The sequence below is a fragment of the Petaurus breviceps genome, unplaced genomic scaffold (genome assembly GCF_028583685.1).
Source record: "Petaurus breviceps papuanus isolate PSGF00001 unplaced genomic scaffold, PetGlider_PUasm1.0 90397, whole genome shotgun sequence".
Lineage (NCBI taxonomy): Eukaryota > Metazoa > Chordata > Mammalia > Diprotodontia > Petauridae > Petaurus > Petaurus breviceps.
Genome location: NW_027187239.1, coordinates 303,097 through 313,848, shown reverse-complemented (window position 1 = coordinate 313,848; position 10,752 = coordinate 303,097). Strand labels below are relative to the sequence as shown.

Here is a 10,752-nt window from a genome sequence, read left to right as displayed (position 1 = left end):
GAGAGAGAGAGAGAGAGAGAGAGAGAGAGAGAGAGAGAGAGAGAGAGGAGAAAGGGAGAGAGGGAGAGAGTGAGCGAGCATAAACAACAGCCCCAAAGACCAAGGTCTCTTACTCCTTCTGACTGAGTGACCCTTGGCCACTCACTCAACCTCTTAAGTGCTCAGGGCACCTTTCTAAAATTAAGTTCCACAATGATCCTCGCTGGTCATTGCCCACACCAATGGAAATGACAGGCTTTCCTCCATCCTCCTGCTTAGCTCACACAATACTCACACTGAGCCTGTAGTCTATTAAGACCCCCATCTCTTTTTCCATACAAACTCTTGTCTAGCTACAGCATTTCTTTTACCTTATCTTGTTAATTATCCTTTTAAAATTGTCTATGTGTGTTATACCAGGGATACAAGGATGGTTTAGGATTAAGAAAACAAATGGCATAATTATTTCTATTATAAACAGAAATATCCCAAACTACATAATTATCTTAAGGGATTTAAAGGACAAGGCAGAACACTCATTTTGCTAAAATCCTGTAAAACGGAGATGGAAGAACCTCTTTAAAATCATGAAAAAGCATTTATCTAAAACCCAAAACGAGAATCCTGTCCAATGATAACACTAGAAGCTTTCCCAGTAACCACAAGAGTAAAACAAGGGTGCTCCCTTCTGCCCATTCTAGGAATGACAGTGAAAATAAAACAAGAGAAGGAAATTAAAGGCATAATACAGGTAAAGAGGAGACAAAACTATACCTATTTGCTGATGGCTCAATGTTTTACATACTTTTTATTTATACTTTTTTCCCAGTCAGACTTGAAGCTTTCTCAGGGCATAGAGAATGATTAGAGCTTCTCTCTCCCAGATGCATCCCCTAGCATGAGTCTGGGCATGTGAAACTCAAGAAATATTTCTGTTGATGTTCTGGAGGTGGACACTCAAGATTGCCCCTTCAGCATAAGAAGGCTGATTCTTCTGGGTGGGAGAACTGAGTTGCTTGGGCTTTTCAGGGTTGTGTGGGATTATCCGGGCGACTGACACACCCCTCCTTGGATTCTGGCCTCTCAGCCTCAGATTACAGAGGACTTCCGAGCCCTGAGGAAGACTGCACAAGACATGAAGCTCTTTGAGACCAACCACATCTTCTTCCTCCTGCTCCTGGCCCAGATCATTGTCATGGAGAGCATTGGCTGGTTCACCGTTTTCTACTTTGGCACTGGCTGGATCTCAACCATCTTGACTGCCTTCATCTTAGCAACTTCCCAGGTGAAAAACGGGACAATAGAACATAGAATGTCAGAGACCCTCTGGGAGAGAGCTGGGAGGAACTTTATGGATCATTCTACTCCCTCATTTTATAGATGAGGAAACAGACTTAGAATGGGGAGGTGCTCACCCCCAGGTTGTGTTTAGTTAGAGACAAAGCTTCCCTGACTCTCAGCCCTTTGTTCTTACCTTCTGACTCCTAACACACTCAGGGTATATGCAGACTCTCTGCTTTCTGTGCTCTCAATTGGTTCATGTTGGCTGGGCCTTGTTGGTGCATTCTAGGGACTCACTAAGTATCTTTTCCTGACCTGCTCTCTTCCCCCAGGCCCAGGCTGGATGGCTCCAACATGACTATGGCCACCTCTCAGTCTACAAGAAAACCATGTGGAACCACCTTGTCCACAAATTTGTGATTGGCCACCTCAAGGTAAGTGCCACCAGCACTAAGCAGGTTCCACCCCATCTCATTTTTCTTTACAGATCAGAGGTGTTCTCAGGTCTGTCCCTCCAAGCTAATCTGGGCAGGGAGAAGTAGGAGATTTCCTAGCCCTCCCTCATGTATTTGCATAGGCTGTGCCCCATGCCTGGAGTACAGTCCTTCCTCACCTACTCCCTTCAGAAACCATTTCTTCAAGACCTTGCTCAGGTGCTACCTGCCCTGATTCCTCCCAGTTGAAAGCACTCTCTGCATCCTCAGATTTTCCCAGAATGCTCTAGATAGATTTCTCTTGCCCATCACACTCTGCCAGGATCTTTCTTATTTCTCTTCTTGTTGAATAAAAACAGTTCTCGGTTTCCTCCTTAATTAAATGAGAAGCTAGGCTTGGGATCCCTCCTGTCTCTGTGGCACTGAGCCATAATGGTAAATAATGAGTTATCAGAAGGAAATTCACATGATAAAATCTTCTGATGTCTCATGGAGGCATGGGGCTGACCTGGGCCTCTCGGACCCTTGAGATTATTTTGATTTGGAGTTTAATCTTCACAAGGAGACAGGGTGACCCTGATATGTACAGTTTGTCGATGAAGAAAACAATACTCTAAGGTGCCAGGGCTCAGAAACTTGGGGCAGAGAGAAGAGCTACGGGGCTTGCCAGCCATAGTGGAGGGGGCACAGCAGGCAAGACTTGGGGCCTGACTTTGAAGCCCAGATGTGCTCGTTACTTGTTGAATGACCCCAGATAAGTCATCACACAGAGTAGCACCCTAGAGCCAGGGGGGACCTTTGGTCCAAGGGCCCCCAAATGAATCTCCATGACCACACACCCACTAAGTGACTGGCAAGTCTCTGAACCCTTCCAGTGAGGAGGCAGGTGCCCACCAGGCCTCATGCAGCCCATCTACCTTAGGGCAGCTCTCATAAGATGTGTTTTCTTCTGGAGAGCTGAAATTTGACTTTTAAAATTCTATTCTAAGGGCAGCTAGGGGGCACCGCAGTGGACAGAGCACCAGACCTGGAATCAGGAAGACCTGAGTTCAAATTCAAACTCAGACCCTTCCTAGCTGTGACCCTGAGCAAGTCACTTAACCCTGTTTGCCTCAGTTTCCTCATCTGTAAAATGAGTTGGAGAAGGAAATGGCAAACCACAGCAGGATCTCTGCCAAGAAAACCCTGCACAGGGTCATGGAGAGTTGGACATGACTGAGACAGACAAGATTGAAATGCCTGAATGATGACTGTTCTCTTGTTCCTGATTCTGCCTTCTAGGGCCAGAAAGGGCAAGTCTCATCCCTCTTGCACAGGGCAGGGTGTCAGGTGTTCTTTGCCTGGCTCAGTATCCCCAGTTCCTCCAGCCAGGCCTCAGGGCCCTTCCCCATCCAAATTGCTCTCCTCTAGAGGTTTTCCAGCTTATCAACAGCCCTCTTTGGGGGGGGGGGTGGCAATCAGGGTTAAATGACTTGCCCAGGGTCATATGTCACAGGGAGGCCAGATTTGAACTCAGGTCCTCGACTCCAGGCTCAGTGCTCTATCCGCTGTGTCACATAGCTGCCCTACCAATGGCCCTTTTAGCTAGAAGCCACCTAGCTGAACACAAGACTCTGGTCTTCCTCTCTCCAGGCCTCATTTTCCTCATCTCTACAACAGGCAGATTGGGCCCAAACAGAGGTTCTGCACTTTGAGGCCAATGAATGTGTTTTCAGGAATATTTTGATATCTATATTTCAGTATAACTGGTTTCTTTGGCAAAACTGTGTGTTTTATTGTGTATTTTAAAACAGTGGGTTTTTTTTAATGGATTCTGAGAAAGGATCCATGGGTGGCTTCCCCAAGGAATCCCTGAACAAGGCCAGTGAAGAGCCCCTGGCAGCTACGCCGCTCGGTAGATGGTGCTGAGACCCCGGTCAGGACCTGAATTTAAACCCGTCCTTGGACACTTGCTAGCTGTGTGACCCTGGACAAATCACTGAATCTTTGTTGGCCTCAGTTTCCTCATCTGTAAAATGGGGGCAATAACAGCACCTCCCTCCCAGGGTTGTTGTGAGGATGAAACAAGATGATATTGGCAAAGTGCGTGGCTATGATGCTGGTAACATCCCAGGGCCTCAGTTTCCTCATCTGTAAAATGGGAGACCTGCCCTCGTTACTCTCCCATGTCACCTTCCTGGGCCTCATTTGCTCACTGACTTGGGCACTGATGCAATCACTGGCCCGGCTCCCCCACAGAACTTGGCTGACTGACCACCGGGCCCTGGGCTTTTGCCTTCCCTTTCATCCCCAACAAACTGATTTCTTTCCTTCCTGGCTTGAGCAGAGCCGAGGAGTCTTCTCACGGCCAGCTTGGCCTCTCGCTGGCCCAGGCTGATGGGAGACCCAGCTTTCTAAGCAGCAGCCTCACCCGAGCTCATACAAGGGTCTGGTTTCCTGCCAGGGTGGGGGGCCTTGAGTCACACAGGGAGCATTGTCTCCTTTCTCCTGCTCTCTCCTTTCTAATGAAAACTCTCTTGAATGCTGAAAAGCAGCATTCCCTCTCCTAACCAGCCTTAACCTTGTGTGACCCTGCTTGGCCCTAGTCCAGAGGAAGGGACACCCACCCCGGCTGGCTGGGGTGGGGGGGTGGACCCTGATTCCAGCTCCATGGTCAGGTCGGAGGGATTGAACCAACTTTCAGTAAGACCCAACCCAGAACTATATTGCTTGCTTTTGTAGGCTGAATTGGGGAAGGAGAAGGGTCCAGGTTAGCTGGCGCACAGACCCCTGGGGAGGAGGAGGAGCTAGGCTAAGTCAGGGGCCCAGATTCCCCTCCCAGCTGTTTCTCCCACTCTCACTGAAACCAGCCATTCATTTACTCAATAAGTATTTGCTAATCACCACCTGTCTACTAGTCACTGCCAGGAACTGGGGGTTTTAAGCCCCCAGAAGAACGATCACTGCCCTCTTGTATCCCTTGGGTGGGGACAGTATACGCTATGCATATCGGTAAATAGAAAGTTATTTCAGGGAGCACTGGAAGCCTTGGGGGAGGAGGGCCTCTTTCTTGAAGGGGGTGACCCTTAACCTGAGCTTTGAATGCAGGAAGCTCAGAATTCTAAGAGGCAGTCAGGAAGAAGGGAGCTGGCACTGAATAGTACAAAGTCACTGAGGTAGGAAATGGAACATCATGTCCAAGAATCAGCCCCCAGGCCAGTTTGGCTGGAACACAAGAGCATATGAAGGGGCCTGGTGTATAGTAAATGAGGAAGGGAGGCTGGAGCGATGGGAAAGGGCCTCATGTGAGACACAGGGCATTAGTTTTTTGGTTTTGTTTTTTAATTACATTATTTATTTTAAGCCTTCTTTTTAAATTTTAAGTTCCAAATTTTCTCCTTTCCTCACCCACTGAGAAGGCAAACAGTGTATCAGTTATACGTGTGAAATCATCTAAAACACTTACTTATTAGTGGTATTAAAAAAAATAAGAGAAAAGGAAAATGCAGAAATGATATTTCAGTTTGCAGTCAGCAGCTCGGTTCTCTCTCTGGAGGAGAAGAGTATTTATCGTCACGTTGCTGTCTTTTGGAATTGCCTGGGATCGGTCCTTCCCAGTGGGTCATCTTTATGACATTGCTTTCCCGGTTCTGCTCACTTCACTTTGCATCAGTTCAGAGATTTCGCCATGTTTTCTTAAACCACCCCCTCATCATTTCCCACAGCACAATAATATTCCACCGAAGTAATCTACCACAACTCGCTCAGCCAGTCCCCAGTTGATGGGTGTCCCTTTGATTTCCAGTGCTTTGTGAAATGTCTTCTGGGAATTTTCTTGCTGGTCAGTATTTTCTCAGGGTGGTTAGAGGCAGGAGGGAGGCTGGAGATTGCTTTCAATTTCCTCATCTGTAAAATGAGGATGAGGACAGTCCCTCCCCCACAGTCATCTTAGGAGGATCAGATGAGAGAATGCAGATGAAACATGAAGCATTTTATTTGAGGGGGAGGGGGGTTGCAGTAGTCACTCCCAGGAGATCATAGATCCAGCACTGGCCCAGGAGATAAGGATTTCTAAAGCATAAAGGATAGACCCATTTCACTCCCATATTTCTTTTTTTTTTTTTTTTGGAGGAAGGTGAGACAATCAGGGTTAAATGACTTGCCTAAGGTCACACAGCTAGTAAGTATCAAGTGTCTGAGGCTAGATTTGAACTCAGATCCTCCTGACTCCATTCACTGTGTCATCTAGCTGCCCCTTCACTCCCATATCTCAAACATTCACTCATTCAACATCCAGCCAGTGTTTATGAAGCACCTACTATGTGCTAAGTATTGGGAATACAAAAAGGGGCAAACATAGTCCCTCGGGCCCTGTAGGAGCTCATAGTTGGGGTGGGGGGGGTCACATGTAAATAAATATGTACAAACAAGCTTCCCACAGGACAAATTGGAAATTATTAAAAGGAAGAAGGCACTGGAATTAGGTGGGGTTGGGGAGGCTCCCTGCAGAAGCCAGGATTCGAGCTGAGCAGGGAGAGCATTCTGGGCACGGGGGCTTGGACCCCCCTAGGGAGCTAGAACAGTGGCATCCGTAGCCTGTGTTCGTGGCATCTCCTTCAGTGCCTCTGCCAGTGGCGCCATCGCTGGAAGGCACGCTGGGCAGCCTCATGCTCTCCCCAGAACCTGTCAACACAGACGTCTCCATCAAGTCAGGGAACTTTTGCCAGGTTAATATCTTAGACCAAAGTGGGGGCCAACCAATGAAAACACGCATTTGCTTGAACAAGCATTTTGTGCTTGGGAAACATTCTTGGCACAAGCCGGGCCTTTGGCAAACCTGCCATTTCTGTCTAGATCTCTCTGTCTCAGGAAGTGAACAAGCCAGCTGAGGACTTGTCAGTAATCCTCGGGTGCCACTGATTAATTGGGCAAGAAAGAGCCCTCCCCACCAGAGCATGGGCCCTGAGCTCCCGGCTCTGAAAACAGGAGCTGCCCCTTGGGCGGGTAGCAGGGAAGGGACCAAGATCCTGAAGAGGGGGGAGGCTCAAGTATGTCGTCACAACAGCAATACCTTCCTTTCACATCCGACCAGTAAAGCCGATTTCAGTTGGGGTAAGAAGCCTCAGCTGGGGAATTTGTGGCTCGTGGTCGGAGTAGTGGCTCTTTGATAGAGAGCCCTGGAAGGCTTGGGTTAGAATTCTGCCTCAGACACTTACAGCTATGTGTTCCTGGGCAATGAATTCACTCTAACTTCTCTGGGCCTCAGTTACCTGCTCTGTAAGATGATTAAACTTCTGAGGTCTCTTCTCATTGCTTTGACCTTTTTCAGATCTAGAACTGGAAAGGGCCTTACAAATGATCCTGTCTATAAAATATCTCAGCTGGAAGACAGACTGCCTAATCCAATTATCTTCTGTCTCAGAAGAGGAAAGAAATGACTTACCCAGGTGGTGCAGTTCACCTGTTTTCTATTGAGAGATGTCTCTTTCCACTTCAAGAAAAACCTTTTTTAAAAAAATCTATGCCTTTGTTTTATATTTAGGTGATTTCTGGAAATACCTCCCTTCCCTCTCACCACCCCCCTCCTCCCTAGCTTAAACCCTCCCTTGTAGCAAAGAAAAGCATTTAAGTGAAAACAGGTGATGCAGTAAGTGTATCTGGCAGTGTATCCAGCATTCTGCCCCAGTAGCCTCCACCTCTCTCTTACGACTGGAGAGGTGTTTCATTATCTATAACTGGTTTCTTGGTGGCTCAGTTTGTCTTCCTTATAGTGACCTGGTTTTTAAGGACATTTCTAGGGACATGGTGCATAGTGGGTTCTCTATTTCTCCCTGCCTCGGATCACCCCCCTCCCCCTTTTCACAGATCCCGGCTGTCTGGGTCCCTGTGTGTTGAGCTCTCCTGGCAACATCACTCAGAATGGATGGGCTGTTTCCCAGAGCTCCAAGCTTCTGACAGCTTCAGATCCCAGAGCCATCGGCCTCATCCCCTCTCCTTTCCCCCTCCAGGGAGCCTCGGCCAACTGGTGGAATCATCGGCACTTCCAGCACCACGCCAAGCCCAACATCTTCCAGAAGGACCCCGATGTGAATATGCTCCATGTCTTTGTCCTGGGCGAGTGGCAGCCAGTGGAGGTAAGATGAGGAGGAAGAGGAGGAGGAGGGAGGTATGAGGGTAGCACAGAAATGGGGGCTCTAGACAAGGACCAACCTGACTCTCACTCTGACATAGCTCCGTGACCCTTCGTGCACCTGCTTCCTTCTCTGTAAAATGAGTGGAGTTGGGTTCCATGATCACTAAGGTGCCTCCTCACTTTGAATATGTGAGCCAAGAGTCTGAGGGCACTTGACCCCAGCTCCTAAGTCCTAGATTCTGTCCGCCATATGCACAGGTATTCATCAGCTCCTAGGGAAGCACACATCTCACTTGTGGAGTCAGTGTTGGAAGAGACCTCCGAGTTATCTTGTCTAACCCATACCTGAACGCAGAGTCCTTCTCCAGCATGGTGACAAGTGTCATCCCCCTTTGCTTGAAGGCCTCCAGGAGGGAGAGACTCACCCCATTGCGAGGCAGCCCCTTTTACTTTGAGACAGCTCTCATGGTCAGGAGATATTTCCCAGCATCCAACCTTAATCTGCCTCTTTTCGACTTTCCCTGATGGCCAAGTCAGGACCTTTGACACAAAGAAAAGCAAAGATATAGCCCTTGTTCCTGAGGAGTTCATCCTCTGATGGGGGAGAGACAACAAAAAACCAGCTTTGCATGTACAACATACGTTCAGGATATACTGGAGGCAGTCTCAGAAGGAAACCACAGGTGCTAAGGAGGCAGCAAAAGCTTCTCGTAGAAAGTGGGACCTGAACGAAGCCAGGAGGCTGAGGAGGAGGAGAGCGTTTCAGGAAGGACAAATGCTCGGACTTGGGAGAAGGAGAGTCTTGTGTGAGGCACGGCAAAGAGTCCGGTGTCTCTGGACCACACAGTTCTCACGCTGGGAGTGAGGCCCCTGGTTCTGTGCACTGGGGCCACTCCCAGGAGTGTAATCCCTTTGCCACAAAGACCCAAGTCTTTCCAAGTGACAGCTATCTCCTGGTTCAACCTGCTAGATGACAATCTCCCTTCTTGCCCCAAGGTCTTCAGGAAACCTGTCTGGATCAAGGCTTATGCTGGTAGAGATGTAGGTGGAGGCAGTGATTGGAACTCTAGCCAGATAAGGGCTTGGAGTTCCCTCAGGGGCTGGAGCGATCACCCAGATCTGCTCACACTCTGCCAACCTGACACACACCTGTGAGGCTTGAGTCTTTTGTGACCTTGGGCAAGGCTTTTCATTCCCTGAGCCTCAGTTTCCTGATGTATAGAAATGAGAAGGTTGGGGGCAGCTAGGAGGTACAGGGAATAGACTCAGGAGGACCTGAGTTCAAATCCTGCCCCAGACACTTAACACCTACTAGTCGTGTGACCTTAGGCAAGCCATTCAACCCCAATTGCCCTGCCTTCCCCTCTCCAAAAAAACAAATAAACAAACAAAAAAGAAATGAGAAGGTTGGAGCTGATGGCCTCTGAGGAGCCTTCCAACTCTAAGTCTGTGATCTGATGACTTGGGTTCAAATCCTGCCTCCAATATGTGGCTTCAAAAAGTCGCTTACTTCCCTGGGCCTCAGTTTCCCCTTCCATAAAATGAAAGGGTTGGCCTACATGGACTCTTGGGTCTTTCCAGCAACAGGCCTCTGATCCTAAGAACTAGTATTGTTGGATATTTTTTTTTAATGTGGGGAAAGAGCAAACCCTTCCCAGAGGCAGAGAAGAAGCCATGAATGCACTGTCTCTGTCTCTATCTCTCTTTCCTCTTTGTCTGCCTGAGACTCTCTCTGTCTCTCCTCAGTCTCTTTCTCTCTGTGTGTCTCCTCTATCTGTCTCTACCTCTTTCAGTCTCTCTTTCCCCATCCCCCTCTCTTTCTCTCCATCTCTTTGTCTCTTTTCTCTCTGTCTCTCTCTTTCTCTGTGTGTGTCTCTTTCTTTCCTTCTGCCCTCTTTTCCTCTCTCTTCATCTGTTTCTGTCTTTCTTTCCTCTCTGTCTCTCTCTTTCCATCTCCTGGCTCTGTCTCTCTCCTCTGTCTCTGTCTCTCCTCCCCAAAGAACATTGGATTTTGAATGAGAAGGCCTGGGATTGAATAGATTCTTCCTCTCTCCAGAGAGTAGACAAGTCTCCTGCCCTCTCTGTAAATTGAGGGGGCTGGACTCAGCGACCCCAGCCCCCCCCCCTCCGCCCCCAGCTCTGGGTCTGAGCCATAATCCAATCTGGGTAAGAGGAAGATGGTGTCAGGCAGGCCTCCAGGACACCTTGTCTTGTACAGGCTTGCCTTGAATGCCAGGGTTTTGAATTAGAATCGGGTTGCCATTAGCAACAGGATTACTCCTGGCTTTGCCACTGTGGACAATTTCACAGAAATCCTCTTTCCGGAAATAAAGGGTTTTCTGTTTCAGTTCTGGGGTGGGAGGGGTCTCTGAGCAGCACTGCGTTGGCCCCCAAGTGAAGCGGTCTCAGGGGTCGGCGCCCACTGTAGGTATGGATTCATTATTCATCAATCACATAAACATTTATTAAAAACCTGCTGTGGGCTCAGTTCCCAGGGGGCAGAGCTGGGGAGTTGAGGGAATGCGGCCCCTTCTTCTATAAGGGATTATGGCCTTCCAACAAAAGAGCAAAGGAGAGGTCAGGCTTTGAGAGTGGGTCACTGATTGAGAGCTGGAGGAAATGTCAGAGATCATGGAGTTTGGCCTGCCATTTCACAGGCCCGTAGAGAGAGGTCTCCCTCAGGGTCGCCCAGCTTGTAAGTCTTTGAGGCAGGATTCACCCCAAGGCTTAGGACCGGGGAAATTGGGCAGCATTGGAGTTGGGACTATCAAGAAGGGGGGATGGATGGAGGGGGGTGGGAAGTGCTGGTGTGGTCCTAAGCCAGCATGGATGGAAGAGAATGGGGCAGGTAGGAGATGATAAAGATGAACATGGAAAGGGAGGGTGGGAGCAGGTCGTGAAGGCACTTGTATGCCAGACTAAAGAATATGTTCTCTACCTGGTGGG

At 48.7% G+C, this 10,752-nt stretch overlaps 2 protein-coding genes across 2 annotated transcripts in view; one reads left to right on the top strand and one right to left on the bottom strand.

The window, feature by feature from the left end:
• The window catches only part of TMEM258 (transmembrane protein 258), a 428,372-nt gene that overhangs the window by 121,017 nt on the left and 296,603 nt on the right, over positions 1 to 10,752 (bottom strand). The gene's annotated exons all lie outside the window — the stretch shown is intronic.
• FADS2 (fatty acid desaturase 2) overlaps positions 1 to 10,752 on the top strand; it is a 41,115-nt gene that overhangs the window by 14,183 nt on the left and 16,180 nt on the right. Inside the window, exons 3-5 of the mRNA XM_069108525.1 lie at positions 1,067 to 1,264; positions 1,593 to 1,694; positions 7,682 to 7,807. Coding sequence (XP_068964626.1) covers positions 1,067 to 1,264; positions 1,593 to 1,694; positions 7,682 to 7,807 — 426 coding nt within the window. The remainder of the gene's footprint in view (positions 1 to 1,066; positions 1,265 to 1,592; positions 1,695 to 7,681; positions 7,808 to 10,752) is intronic.